At 36.7% G+C, this 12,727-nt stretch overlaps 1 protein-coding gene across 2 annotated transcripts in view; it reads right to left on the reverse strand.

Annotated features, from left to right (window-relative positions):
• Positions 1-472: 472 nt before the first annotated feature.
• Positions 473-12,727, reverse strand: part of DGLUCY (D-glutamate cyclase) — a 48,409-nt gene continuing 36,154 nt past the window's right edge. For both annotated transcript variants that reach the window (XM_066321916.1, XM_066321918.1), the window contains exons 10-13: positions 11,901-12,049; positions 6,950-7,069; positions 5,993-6,144; positions 473-1,434 (exon numbers count right to left, since the gene is read on the reverse strand). In XM_066321916.1, coding sequence (XP_066178013.1) covers positions 1,291-1,434; positions 5,993-6,144; positions 6,950-7,069; positions 11,901-12,049 — 565 coding nt within the window. In that variant the 3' untranslated portion in view covers positions 473-1,290. The remainder of the gene's footprint in view (positions 1,435-5,992; positions 6,145-6,949; positions 7,070-11,900; positions 12,050-12,727) is intronic.

The following is a 12,727-nucleotide window of genomic DNA, read 5'->3' on the forward strand; positions in this document are numbered from 1 at the left end:
TATTGTATGTCTTTAAAGGCTCTGTATCCTTGGGACTTCAGGAGATCAGTGTTCAAAATATGCTGGTGTTTGTGGTATGAAATTATTTTTCTCATTCTGAAAAAGTTGTTTGCCTCTCATTGAAGAAGGAAAATAAAACTCACCTGCCAGGAAGGAAAAGAGATATGAAGTGTTGCTCGCTGCTGGAAGTCCAACTAAAAACAACTTCCATTTTATGACAGGTAAAGCACCAGTGCTCTAGAGGTGGTCAGATGTACCCTCCCCTCTGCTGCGAGGGCTCACAACCGGCAGAACTTCAGTCCTGACACTCACCTGGAGTTAAGGTAAAATCACAGCTTTAAATGACAAAAGCTGGGCACAGTTCACAACCATTTGTCATGTACTGCTTCAGTGTTAGTAATCCTGTGGGGTAGAATTTAATGTTACTTCATTTGGTTTGGCTTTGTCAGGAGCTGAATTTCTACAACAAGAATTAATGTAAAAGTTTATTTACATAATGTTATTTCATACCGAATGCAAGCGTTTATTCATTTCTAATCATACTTTAATTTCTATTAATTTTAATAGTTATTTTTGTATTCAATTAATTTCTTTGTAACAGCAGGATACTCTGAAATATCTACAACTTTTCTCTATTACCCACAAAGTGGCAAAATATATAAGTGGCAAATTACTGATAGGATGGGAGTTAATGGCACAGCTGACCCTTTACACAGATCAGCAATGCTGCCTTTATTTTATTAGGTCAGTTAAAATTTTCTCCTGATCTCCTCACACTTTGCAAACTATCCCCCACCATAAGAACACAGTGTTAGAGGGGCTACAGGAAGTGTGAAAGGGAGCTCTCACTACTGTAACACTGCAGTTTTGTTTTGAATCTTCCCTCTCTACTGTAGTTGTTTTCCTCACCACAAGTATTTTTAAATCCAAGTTGCTATGGGAGTTACTTCCTGTTGCAGTTATGAGGTTAGTAGAACAAGAACAGCAGTGCAATAATATCTCATTGTAATTTCATGCTTTCATTGTAAAAGCCAGATCACCTCTTATTATATAGTATCATTTAATATTAATTTTCCATTATACAATTACAGAAAAGAAAGATAGACCAAGTGGATGATATCCTCTTCTTGTTTCACAGAGATGTTGTAAGGATAACAATGGAAGGCTGTGTGTGGTCAAGACACCAGACATGAAAAGTCATCTTTTTCTGATCTTTTACACCTTGTGAGAGCCTCAAGAATAAGGAGATTACATGGGAGCAACTCTTGATGCAGAAATCATAAGGGGTAGTCACTGCAGTGCTTCCTGCAGCAGCTTTTCAATCATGAGTGAATGAGTGTTGTAGAAAGGCAGCCCATCCACTTCCATCTCCAGACTGGCAGTTTTGCCACTGCGGACCCCGAGCTGCACAAGTGTTTTCAGAAGATTTTCTTCCTTGAAAAAAAAGAAACGGGGTATAATTAAAATTCTGAATCAGACAAGAGCAGTCATCAAGATCTTTATGTTAATTCTGGAAGAGACTGACCATATCCTCCATATTTATATTGCCATCAACTTCCAAGTACTATCCTGTCCCAAAGAATATGTTTAGCATCTGGAGCTCAAGGAGTGTCAGATGGTTTATAATCTTGACTGCTGTTTAATCATTGAATATTATTTTTCTCCACACTGCCTCAAAACAGAACATTAGTGTCGATTCAGAAACATCATTTTTTGCCTGGTTTCAAGTTCCTATATTGCACAAATCAGAATCAGAGGAACCTCCATCCAAATATCTCAAAAATCCATCTGTGGTTTCCCCAGCAAGGCAGCTGTCTGCAGCTGCATTTTTTATAGAAAAAAAAACAGAAGGGAAAGAGGATGCACCAGGAAAAAAGGTTACAGAGGGCATCTGGATGGGCTTCACACTCACTTTCCTTTCCTGCAGCTTCTCTGATCTCTCTGTACCTTTGGCCCTCTCTTCTCTTTTCATTACTGATTTTATGAGAATTCTGGTTGCTTAGGGAAAGAGTGGGGAGAAAACAACCTGGGAAATTGTGCTTCCTTGGCATGCTCTGAACTAGCAGATGCTTTGTTTAGAACTACAGTTATTTTCTTGCTTAACTAATATAAGCAGATAACAAAGCATGTTCCAAGTTGAGCTGTAAAAGTACACAGAGGGAACAAAATCCCTTTTTGTGAGCTATGGGCCAGTTAGCCTTGTGGGATGAAAAGATGGGATAAAATGAGCTCTGAAAAAAACCACAGGGAACACTGAAATTTCAAGATCTGGTTTCAAGAGGATGTATGTCTGGCATAAACTGCCCTGCTTTTCATTTGTCATGAAATGTACACAGTTAAACTTCCTGTTTTTTAGCATTTCCTATAGTGAGAATTTTTTCCTTGAATTCTGTTAAATAAAAATCTAAGAAAACAAAAAAACCTAGTCACTTTTTAGCCAACGCTTTGATAGGTTATATAAGACCTTGAAACACTCACCTATCTATCTTTTCCTCCCTTTCTTTACTAGGAATGTCCTTTCTGGTCTTTGTCTACTGTGCCATTTCCATTTCAATGGAAACTGCTCCTTCGACAATCCAACCAGTGTCCTTGACAAAGAGTTCTCTAGGTTTTAACACTTCTTGTTTGACATTACCACACAATAACTTCTAGCAAAGTTCTTTATCTCCTGGGCACAAATGAATGATGAAAAAGAAATTAAAAGATCTAATTTTCTCTTATCAAATCTTAAAACTTTTTCTAGGAACATTTCTTAACCACAAAGAATACAGTAGCTGTAGATCTGAATTGAGACACAGTATGATTGTATTTTACTTAGTAGAGTACATGGCCAAAATATAATCATTTCTGAATGAAGCAAAGCATGCCCTGCATGATCAATTCAGTTTAATTTTGTAACCTGCTTTCTGAATGCACTTTCTAAAGATCTGTCTTTTATTTCCTGGTAGAACATCCTAATTCTTAGCTGCAACAAAGTGAAATGAGGCTTTGGTTTTCTACTAAAGGAAAAATATGCACAGTTACATGGTGTCAGCAATGACACAGCTATTTAAGGAAAATTATCTGAATACATTAGTAGCATAAAATTTGCTACTTTATAATTTATAAAATTATAAATACACATCATTTATGTCATATGAACTATTATATACATAAATGCAAATATATTTACACAACTGATCTTTCTGTACAACAGAGGTTTCTCTTAGCACTGAGTGTATTTAAATGCAAAAGCAGATCTCTCCTGACACAAAAGAGATACCTAAATTGGATACACAAAATGTAATCTCTAATATGAATAGTTTGTGCTACATATTTACATATTAGACCTCTCTGATCTGCTTATATGAGGTAAAAAATGTTTGCTTGCTTAATACTACATAACTATGCCTGATAAACTATGCCTGTCATCAAATGCTACCGTTTCAATTTGTAATAAGCAAATACAATATATAGCACGCTTCCTCAGCTGTACAGTGCTGCAATTTGACCACAGTTCTCTCTTCAGTAAGTAATTATGTTGGGAGTGCAGTAACAAAAATATAATCAAATTAATAGAAAAAGATCTCACTCAGTTGTGCTTTTCAAAGAGGAAGACTTCCTTATGAATGCCAAAGCTAATAAAGCACACTAAAATATGTCACACCTTTATATAATTCATATTCTTATGGGTCATAATTTAAAAAATACTATACAGTTAATATGTTGCCATTAATAAAGAGCTCAGTAAAAGAGCAAATATATTAACTTGTTTGTGAGATGCAATGAAATGCAGAGTTGACTGTAGAATGTTTAGCATTAGCTTCATTTGGATATGTATGAATGAATTCATTTCATTACAGTCACTTTGGTGTGAAACTACTATGAGCATCTGGAAAGCAAGGCAATACCATAATCAAATCATTAGGTAAGCAAAGGTAAAGGTAAGCAAAGGTAAAGGTAAGCAAAGCTTGTTTAGGTCCAGTTGTTTCCTGTTCCTGCAACTGTCACCATGGAACAAATGCTTTGCAGCAGCTCTCGCTAAGACGTGTGTAAAGGCTCATCCATGAACTCAGACCAATCTCAGTTTGCTGTTCAGTGGGAAAGGAGAGTTCTGCAGTTCTGGGGGTTTGGGAGTGCAAACCTGACACTGCTCCAACACCAGCCTGCACGGAAATAATGTTGGTGTTTCAGGGGAAGTCTTCACTTAGCAATTATGACCTACAGCATTCATGGAAGTGCCATTTCTTGAAGAAAAAGAAAGCACATTATAAGAAAGCTGTCTGGTGCTCAGGGACTCCTTCAAATGTCCTCTTTCCAATTACAATCACAAATACAAACACTGAGATGGATCTGTGTGGTGCTGCCCTTTATCTCACTAGGGTAATTATTACAGCATTAAATGAAGCTGAATTTTGCAGAAAGTAGCCATATAAACATAAATGGTCTGAGTTTTTATACTAATGGAATATGTGACTAGTAATGTATTCAATCTTCTGCACTGTTCATTGTTGTGTGATTTATAATTAAAAATTTCATATTTTCTTGTCAGACATTTTGTCATTTTCTCTCCTCCACAAAACTGTTTCCATTAATTTTATCTCAACACATTTTAGTATTGCACTTTCCGTAGCCCATTATTGGATCATTAATATTCCCAGATGTATAGCTTGGTAAAACAAAAACAAGAAGGTTTTCCTGTACACAATATAACATTTAATTACAGTATCTCATTACCAGGAATTTTGATCATTGTCATTTTAGGATGCATTAATTTAAAGGTCAAAAACCAGTAGATGCAACTGGAAAAAAAAAAAACCAGTGGAAACTGAAAAGTAATTAATCTATTTTACAAAAAGATTGTGCTGAAAAGGGCCATATAAGCTTTGTTAAGCTATATGGCGATGCCAAGTGTTGGGATCCGTTTCAGTTTTATGACCTTTAAATGAGAAACAAAAGTAACAAGATTTAAAAATATAAATTAGTGAGATCTACTCTGAAATACTTAAAAGATGCTTTGTTGGAATTTCATGCAGAATGTCCTGTCATCTCAGGAGAAAAACTTCTTTGTTTTGGGCATAGCTGTGGTAGATGGACTGCATTTTGCTTAGCATTCTTGGAGGTCAATGGGTTTGTCCAAATCTCTGTAGAGGTACTCTGCTAACAAAGCTGAATTTTGAAGTTTCTAGTTTATTGCAAAGTTGTGGAACAAACCTTATTTAGTCATTAAGGGGGAGAGAGAGTGTATGTGTGTGTATAGACAGATACATATATTTTTTAACCAGAGCCAAGTTAAAAATAGAGGCACGTGCTTAGCAGGATGAGCACAGATCACAGTCATTTCTCACCCCTCTCTGTTATTTTACTTCTTCTCAGTCTGAAACCTTTGCATTCCCAGAATATCACACTGTACTGTAAGAGCTGCATTAGTCAAAACATATTTAAAAATATTCATGTATAAGTTTTTCTCCAACTTGAATTTAGAAACATCAAAAATTAATTGTAGAAATGTTCCAGCAAACTAGAAAAGGTGGAAAATCAATAGCAAGTACAAAGATCAGAAGTATGGAGTGGCTACTGCATAAGAATTGTGACATAGAATTCTTATTAAGGACACTGCTTCTTAGTGTCCTTAGAAGCAGACATCTAAAGGACACTACAACAGAGTGTGATAAAATCATGATGCTAAGGAAGCAAACAGAAAATGCTAATCACTGTATCTCAATATAAGGATTTCTTGCACTGCCCATAAAATTGTAGCACCGTCTTCTGCTTGAAGCCACAAGACATGAATACATCCATATCAGAGGATTTCTGTTTGCAATCTGTCTTGAATCATTGGTGGAAAACTGCCTAAGGACAGCGTGGCTGCTCCTTCACAAGGAATCCCCAGAAGACCCCGAAGACCTTGTGAAGGTGAGGTATTGGATGGGAGCAGGCAGGACTGAGCAGCTGGTGGCCCCTTCCATCTCGCAGTCAGGAGCAGGTGGCAGCCCTGGCACACAGGGATTACCTTGGTGACGGACGGCAGCGCCGGCAGCCAGAGGCTCTTGCTGGGCACACGCGGGAAGCCGACGGCTCTGCGCAGGTAGCGGTCATGGAGCTCACAGCAGCGCAGCACGTGCAGGCCACAGGCAATGGCATAGCCACCCCAGTTAGAGACCCCTGCAAAGAGCAGCACAGCGAGAACTGCACTAATTGGCTGCAGAGTGTGTGTCAGAGATACCTGAGTTAGGAACGGAGAAACCTGAGCCCAAGGACAACACGGACCATCCGGTTCACAGGTTGGTTGGTCCTCCCTGAACATCTCTGTCTCACTGTGAATTTTATTTCACGTTGGTGTGAAAGAGAATTTTAACTACAACATTCAACTTTTGCTGAACATCAAGAACCTGTGTTTGTCCTTGAGTGATTACTGAAATAACTTCTCTCTTTTTAAAGGGGCAATATCACTAATTTGTGCCTCATAGATGCACTTCTAAACAGAAGTTTATCAAGTATACTGAAAATTTGTATGTGCACAGACATTTCAATTCCCACACAGATCACTTCTGCAGTCTTCCTTATTAATATTTGTTACTGAGTAACCTGGTCTAGTGAAAGGTTTCCTGCCTATGGCAGGGGGAGGAGGAACTAGATGATCTTCAAGGTCCCTTCCAATCCAACCCATTCTAGGATTCTATGGTTCTGTGATTTTATATAATGTGTGATTTTTCAAGAATACTCAGGATTTGCCCAACTATTTCCACTTAAGCGCACTTTGTTCATAGAACATTCTCAATTTTCAGTTAGTTCTTCTGAAGCAACAGGCACTTAACTCTTCAGAAAATGTACATAATACAGAGATAGATCAGTTTGCTGAGGATGACTTGGAAAGGGCCAGTAAAAATTACTTGGAAAGACAAATGTTTCCTTGTCAGTTCTGTTCTCAAACATCAGTTACTCTCCCACCCCACCAAAAATCCCTTACCAGCTACAACAGTAAAGTCAGCTTCAACATCACAAGCTATAACATCTCCATTTTTTATGTGCTTCTTTACAGCATCTTTTACTTTGCCCATTCCTAATTCATTTCCTCCATCTCCAACACCTTTATAAAAGGGAAAAAGACAAAATTAATATGAATACAGCATATAACTGACAATCCCTTTAGAAAACATCCAGTTTCTTCCTCACAGTTCATATGTGATAGTTCATAGCTCCATATGAGATGGTTTATCCTTTTTCATCCACAGCACCTAAAAACAGGAGACTGTGAATGAAATAGCTGAAAGCATCATCTATTTCATGCCAACCTCTAAGTTTATACTTGTAATGTACACTGTACATTGCGTGTATGCAAAAGAAATCAAAATTATCAAGTGGTTGTGAACTGCCGACAGAATCAAGACAGTAAACTTTGCTTATGGAAGGCCTTACATGAGTGTTATATATAATGTGTTATCACAAGTACATCAGCATAAATAAAGAAAGAAGATAGAAAATTAAACCCAAATCAACCTGAGAAATCAGCCAACATGATATTTTTATGATAATGCAAGCATAGAAAACTTGGCTTGTTACAAGCTTTAATTAAAAAAACAGAATAGAAATAACAATTATTGCAGAAAGACAAGCAAAAGTATCCATAAGGATTTGGGCAGAAGCAGGCCAAACTGCATTGCCCATCTGTTTGATACAGATCAATAGTGTGCCACAGTACACAAAGAGCCCAGCCCTGCATACTATTACTGTTTTTATTTTCCATAGTCACTTACCAAAAAAATACCTAGTCTTTATTTTTTAAAATTTTCTTATATACTGGAAGTGGGACCTTGATTTTTGTCGCACAAATAGAAATACTGTGTATTTGTCTTCGTGATTTTAGTGAAATCAGTGGGATCTATGCCATTTCAGGAAAATTCTAGGCAACCTGATATTTGGGACATAAAGTTGTCAGATGTCATTTAGATATCCGGAGATGAGAGTAACATATAAACTAGCAGTTTATATAAAAGCTGGATAGTACCTCTAGTATCTTATCAATATTTTAAAAACATATTAAAATTATTTCTGATTATTAATAAATTATTATTACTATTTAGTTGGAAATTAAAATTTCTTTTTCAGCTGTCAGCCTGAATGGCACTTCTCCAATTCGAAGGTTTTACAGAAAAATCCTAGACCATGTCTGTGAAACAGAACAGTGAAGAGCTCCAAGTCCTCACTGCAATGTATCAGATTTGAATTTGAAATGTGACTGTGTTCTAATGCATAGCATGTGTTAGAGAAAAGAAATTACAATATTTATAATTTACACTTCAAGCCCTGAAAACTGGCAAATTTAACACTTTTAGTAACTGCATAAATATCTCATGTGTCTGTAGCAAATTTCTTCTTTAAGTAAGTGAAATGGAAAGTTATTTCTCAGCAGCAATTTTTTATTTGATTCCTTAAGTCTATCCAGTCAAATGGGGCATAACTGAGTGACACATAGCTTACATAAAAGGATTTGCCATGGAACAGCTACTCTTTTTTATCTGCTTTAATAATTTGCTCACATTTATTTCACCATTGGGAGTTAATGGCGCTTTCAAAAATCTCTTTTTTGGTAGTACTTTTCAAACAGCTATTGATATAATCCTGGTGCTTCCATCTTCATATATAAATATGGAAGTTCTACTGCTTTGCAAGAATCACATACAATGTTCTGATTTCTCTTATACTCAAAATCAAAATTTTTGTTCTGAATATTCTTTAAAAAGGCTAAGATGAATCCTTGTCCCATGAAGATAACAAACACTTTCTTTAACTGAAATATATCCATTGCTTTTTCCATCAGTCCTGTTTTGCTTTCCTGTCTTTACAGGAGTCCTGTCACCAGGATGGCTGCACAATTAGTAGACTTATTACTGTGGATGGATCCCATTTGTGTGACACTAGGAGGAAAAGAACACCCCACTGAAGTCTCCTGTCCCATCTGTTTTCTTCTTCCTCCACACATTGCCAGAGAATTGTATTTTACTGTAGATCTCCAGAGTGAAATTCACCTGTGCAAACGCAGCCATCCACACAGGAGCCAGTCAGCTACACTGCTTTTAAAGAAAGAAACACTCCCTTCACACATTCAGTTCATCTCACCCCAAGGCAGACATCTCAAATATAGATGTCTGAAAATAGGCACGATGAATCCTCTTCTAAAGGCCCAATTTCTTTCCAGGCAAAGGAAAAATAGTTCTGCTGGATCTTCCATGCAAGTTCCCACTGACTATATTGTTTTCTGAAACTACATTCATGAATATGCAGGAGACGTCAGTTTTCTGTGCTAAAAACCTTCTGTATGAAAGGAAAATGTGTGACCCCATTTTTTCATGCAGTACTTTGGAAAGCTTTTAATTAGCTCCTACATAAATAGCATATAGCTATGTCAATTGTATGACAGCTGAAAAAAATAATATGTAGTTCCAGTAACACCTCTTAATCTTTTATTTCAGTCTTATGTGAAAAATGAGTCCCTTCTAAACTCAGCCTTTCATGTCTTCTAACTCTGTAAATTCCTCAAGGCTCCTCACTCCCTGAGTTTTTAGGATGTCAGTACCCATACAATTGTAGGCATTGCTCATGCTTTATCTGTGGTCAAACTACCAGATCAGAATTTTTTTTTTTTTTAATACAGGTCTTGTTTTAAATGCAACACTTGACAGCACTTAATCAGCATGTAACAAATGTTCTAACATTTCCCCTCTCCACCTACTGACACAGTGCTTTTTGCCATGGAGCACACTATATAAAGAACTTTTCTAGGCTGAAAACTTGATCTTTCTGGTATTCTAGCCTATAAGGTTATACAAGTACTCCACCCTAATTTTGTACAATATTTGCATTTATATTGGAACTAGTCATATGCCTCCAAATTCCTACTGACCATAAAGAAAGTTGAAGACAGCCCCACCAGAAAAAAATTTATCCTCATCAGTAGCAACACATTGCTAGCAGTACTGGGACACAAACCACAAAGGCCACAGTGGCTAAGTTAAACTACACTTTGAAGAAACACCTTGAAAAACCCAACATCCAACACAAGAAATTGATACGCAAATAACAGACACCAAAAATTAGTGTGATAAGCAAGACAAGAAATGTTAACTAGGTAACAGACAATGTGTGAAACCATTACATTGTTTTCCTGTAGACACTCAGTTCTCCAGAGCAGAATAGCCACATACACAAACACCATGGGAGATCAGAGCAGATCCCTTCATTGTGCTTTGAAGCCTCTGACTTGCTAAACCATTTTCTATGCAGAAATCTCTTTACAGAAACTTCACAGCACTGAGACATAGTGAATCTGAATAACTGCTTTTCTTCTTTTTCACAAGCCTGTGGTATTTTTTAATAATGACATTTCATAGTATATTTGAGTATCCAGAGAATGTTTGAAACAAACAACATTCTGCTGAATAGATTTAAAATTTAAGCTGGCAGAACATTCCCAACTCCAGCAAATGAATAATACACTTTGAGCTGTTGTGGGAGATATTTGAAGAGATTATGGTATTTTTACAAAAGGAATCAGGTTGTGATGTTATGTAAGTAGCTGGAGAGATCAAATTCTTGTATCAACAACCTAAAATCAGGGACAGGAGTTGAAACTAACAGCAGCAGATAAAGCTCTGAGGCATTTTGCTAGACATCTTTACAAAACAGAGCTTTTCCCATACTTGTTCAGTCAATCTTTGTCCTCTGTTGAGATTTGCCAAGATAGTGCCATCTAGAGTGCTTCCTTTTGAATGTTGGAAGCTACATCTTATGAATAGGAGAAAACCAAATTAAATCTAAATATAAAGTATTGCAGATTTCACAATAAGAAAAATAAAACCAGTGAAGTCCTTGGCTACACAACTTTTAAATGATACCAATGCAGTGAAATCAGACTATGCATTATCTCTGCAGAAGCTCTCTAAATTCTGTGGAAACATTTGCAAAACAACAAAACTGAGAAGCCAAAGTTCCCATGCTTTTGGCAATACCTACGAGTGAGTCCACAGCACTATAAAAAGGAAAAAAAACTAAATCAGCAGACGTATTCTGATGTGACAGAAATCAGTCTGCCATGGGTACTTATTTTTAATTTAATTTTAATATTTACAGAGATTATACATCTCAAAAACTCTCATTTGGGCCACACATGGTAGGAGAAAGCATTTGATTGTACAACGATATTATACAATGGTCTATGGCATATTTTTTCGAAACCAGATACAAATAATTTTTCAAGAACAAAAAGTTTGTTGCCTAAAGAGAGGAGCAGCATGTTGACAAAAACATTCTCATTAGAGGTATTAGCAAAGGTCAATGTTCCTTTGGTGGGAAGGACAAGGCATTCCTTTAAAGATTCTTAGGGCACACACATATTTTGTTGGAGAAGGCACTATTTTAATAGATGCAAATATGTAATCCCTGCTTAAAGGCATGTACAACTAAAGACAATATAAAAAAATATTCTGTCCAGACTGCTGTTTTAACTTAGGTGTAACAATCATAAAACCAATGCTTTAATAAGTAATGTTACCACTCAACAACCATTTATGTTCTATGTTCAAAAAAAACCCCAGAATAAAGTCACTATCAAAAACTCCTTCTTAGAGTGTATGCACATAGACTTATGTAAAAGTAATACATTTGGGCTTGATTTTTTTTTCCCTTTTTGTCCTTAAATAAATTTGAAATAAAATCTTTTTTTTTTTTCTGGCTCTGAGAGTCCTTCAACAGAAACTTGTCATTTTTCTCCAGCAACAGTGTTTTCAAATCCAATCACAACAAACAGCTGTAGCCTGAAAGCAGCCACTCGGCACCTGCTTCCTGCTCCCCTTCACTGCCAGTAAGAGCTCCTGCTTTGTGCTTCTCTTGCTTCTGAGAATGTCACACAAAATCGCACCTACCTGTTGTTGTGACTCCTGGAATGGTTTGTGCAGCTAAGAATAGTTCATCTATGGGATCCACGAGATGTTTAATGTTAACTTTCCTGGCATTGTAATAATTGCCATCAGCAGCCATCCCAGCACGCTCTATTGCTACCAGGTGATCAAATCTGGTTAGAAGTGAGAGAGAAAAACAGAGGGGAGAAGTCAAAGCTGTGATTTTCAGATGAAAAATTCTTCTGTTGGTTGCTTGTGCTTGGTTCTACTTTTTGACCATTTGGGATTCAAGGTACTGTTTTGGATACTGTTTTGTTATTTCTGAATGCAGTTGTCTACAGGGTTTTTTTTAATAGCTTTAGTGCAGCTTCCCCAAACCACATTTGCTACCAAGAAATGGAGAAGTTCCTGCAATCCTCCTAGCCAGCAATCCTTTGGATCAGCCATCTGACCTGGCTGTGTTTCACATTAAAGCAGACAGTATCTTGTAAAATATTAGTCTCTGTAAGTGTATTCAAAGAAAACAGAAAAGTGGAAAATTAATGATCATCTAAATCCTTGTTAGTGCAAATATATTCTCTGCATAAAGTACATAGCTTGGTAAATATTCATCGGTTTCTAGTTAGGCAATGTTTGGGTTTAGGTCTTTAGATTTGGGGGATTTATTTTTTAAGTGTATGGCTGTTTTGCTGCTTATGAAAGGAGACAGATGTACTGCAGCTGTCCTACATTTTAAGTAGAACTATAGAACTCAGTTCTGCCACTGTAGGTTAGAATTAAGTTATTTTGCTTCTGTTTTTCTGATTTTACTGTCAAGAGGTTACTAATTCTGCTGAATTACTTAATGTTCT

This window comes from Sylvia atricapilla, chromosome 6, assembly GCF_009819655.1.
Source record: "Sylvia atricapilla isolate bSylAtr1 chromosome 6, bSylAtr1.pri, whole genome shotgun sequence".
Lineage (NCBI taxonomy): Eukaryota > Metazoa > Chordata > Aves > Passeriformes > Sylviidae > Sylvia > Sylvia atricapilla.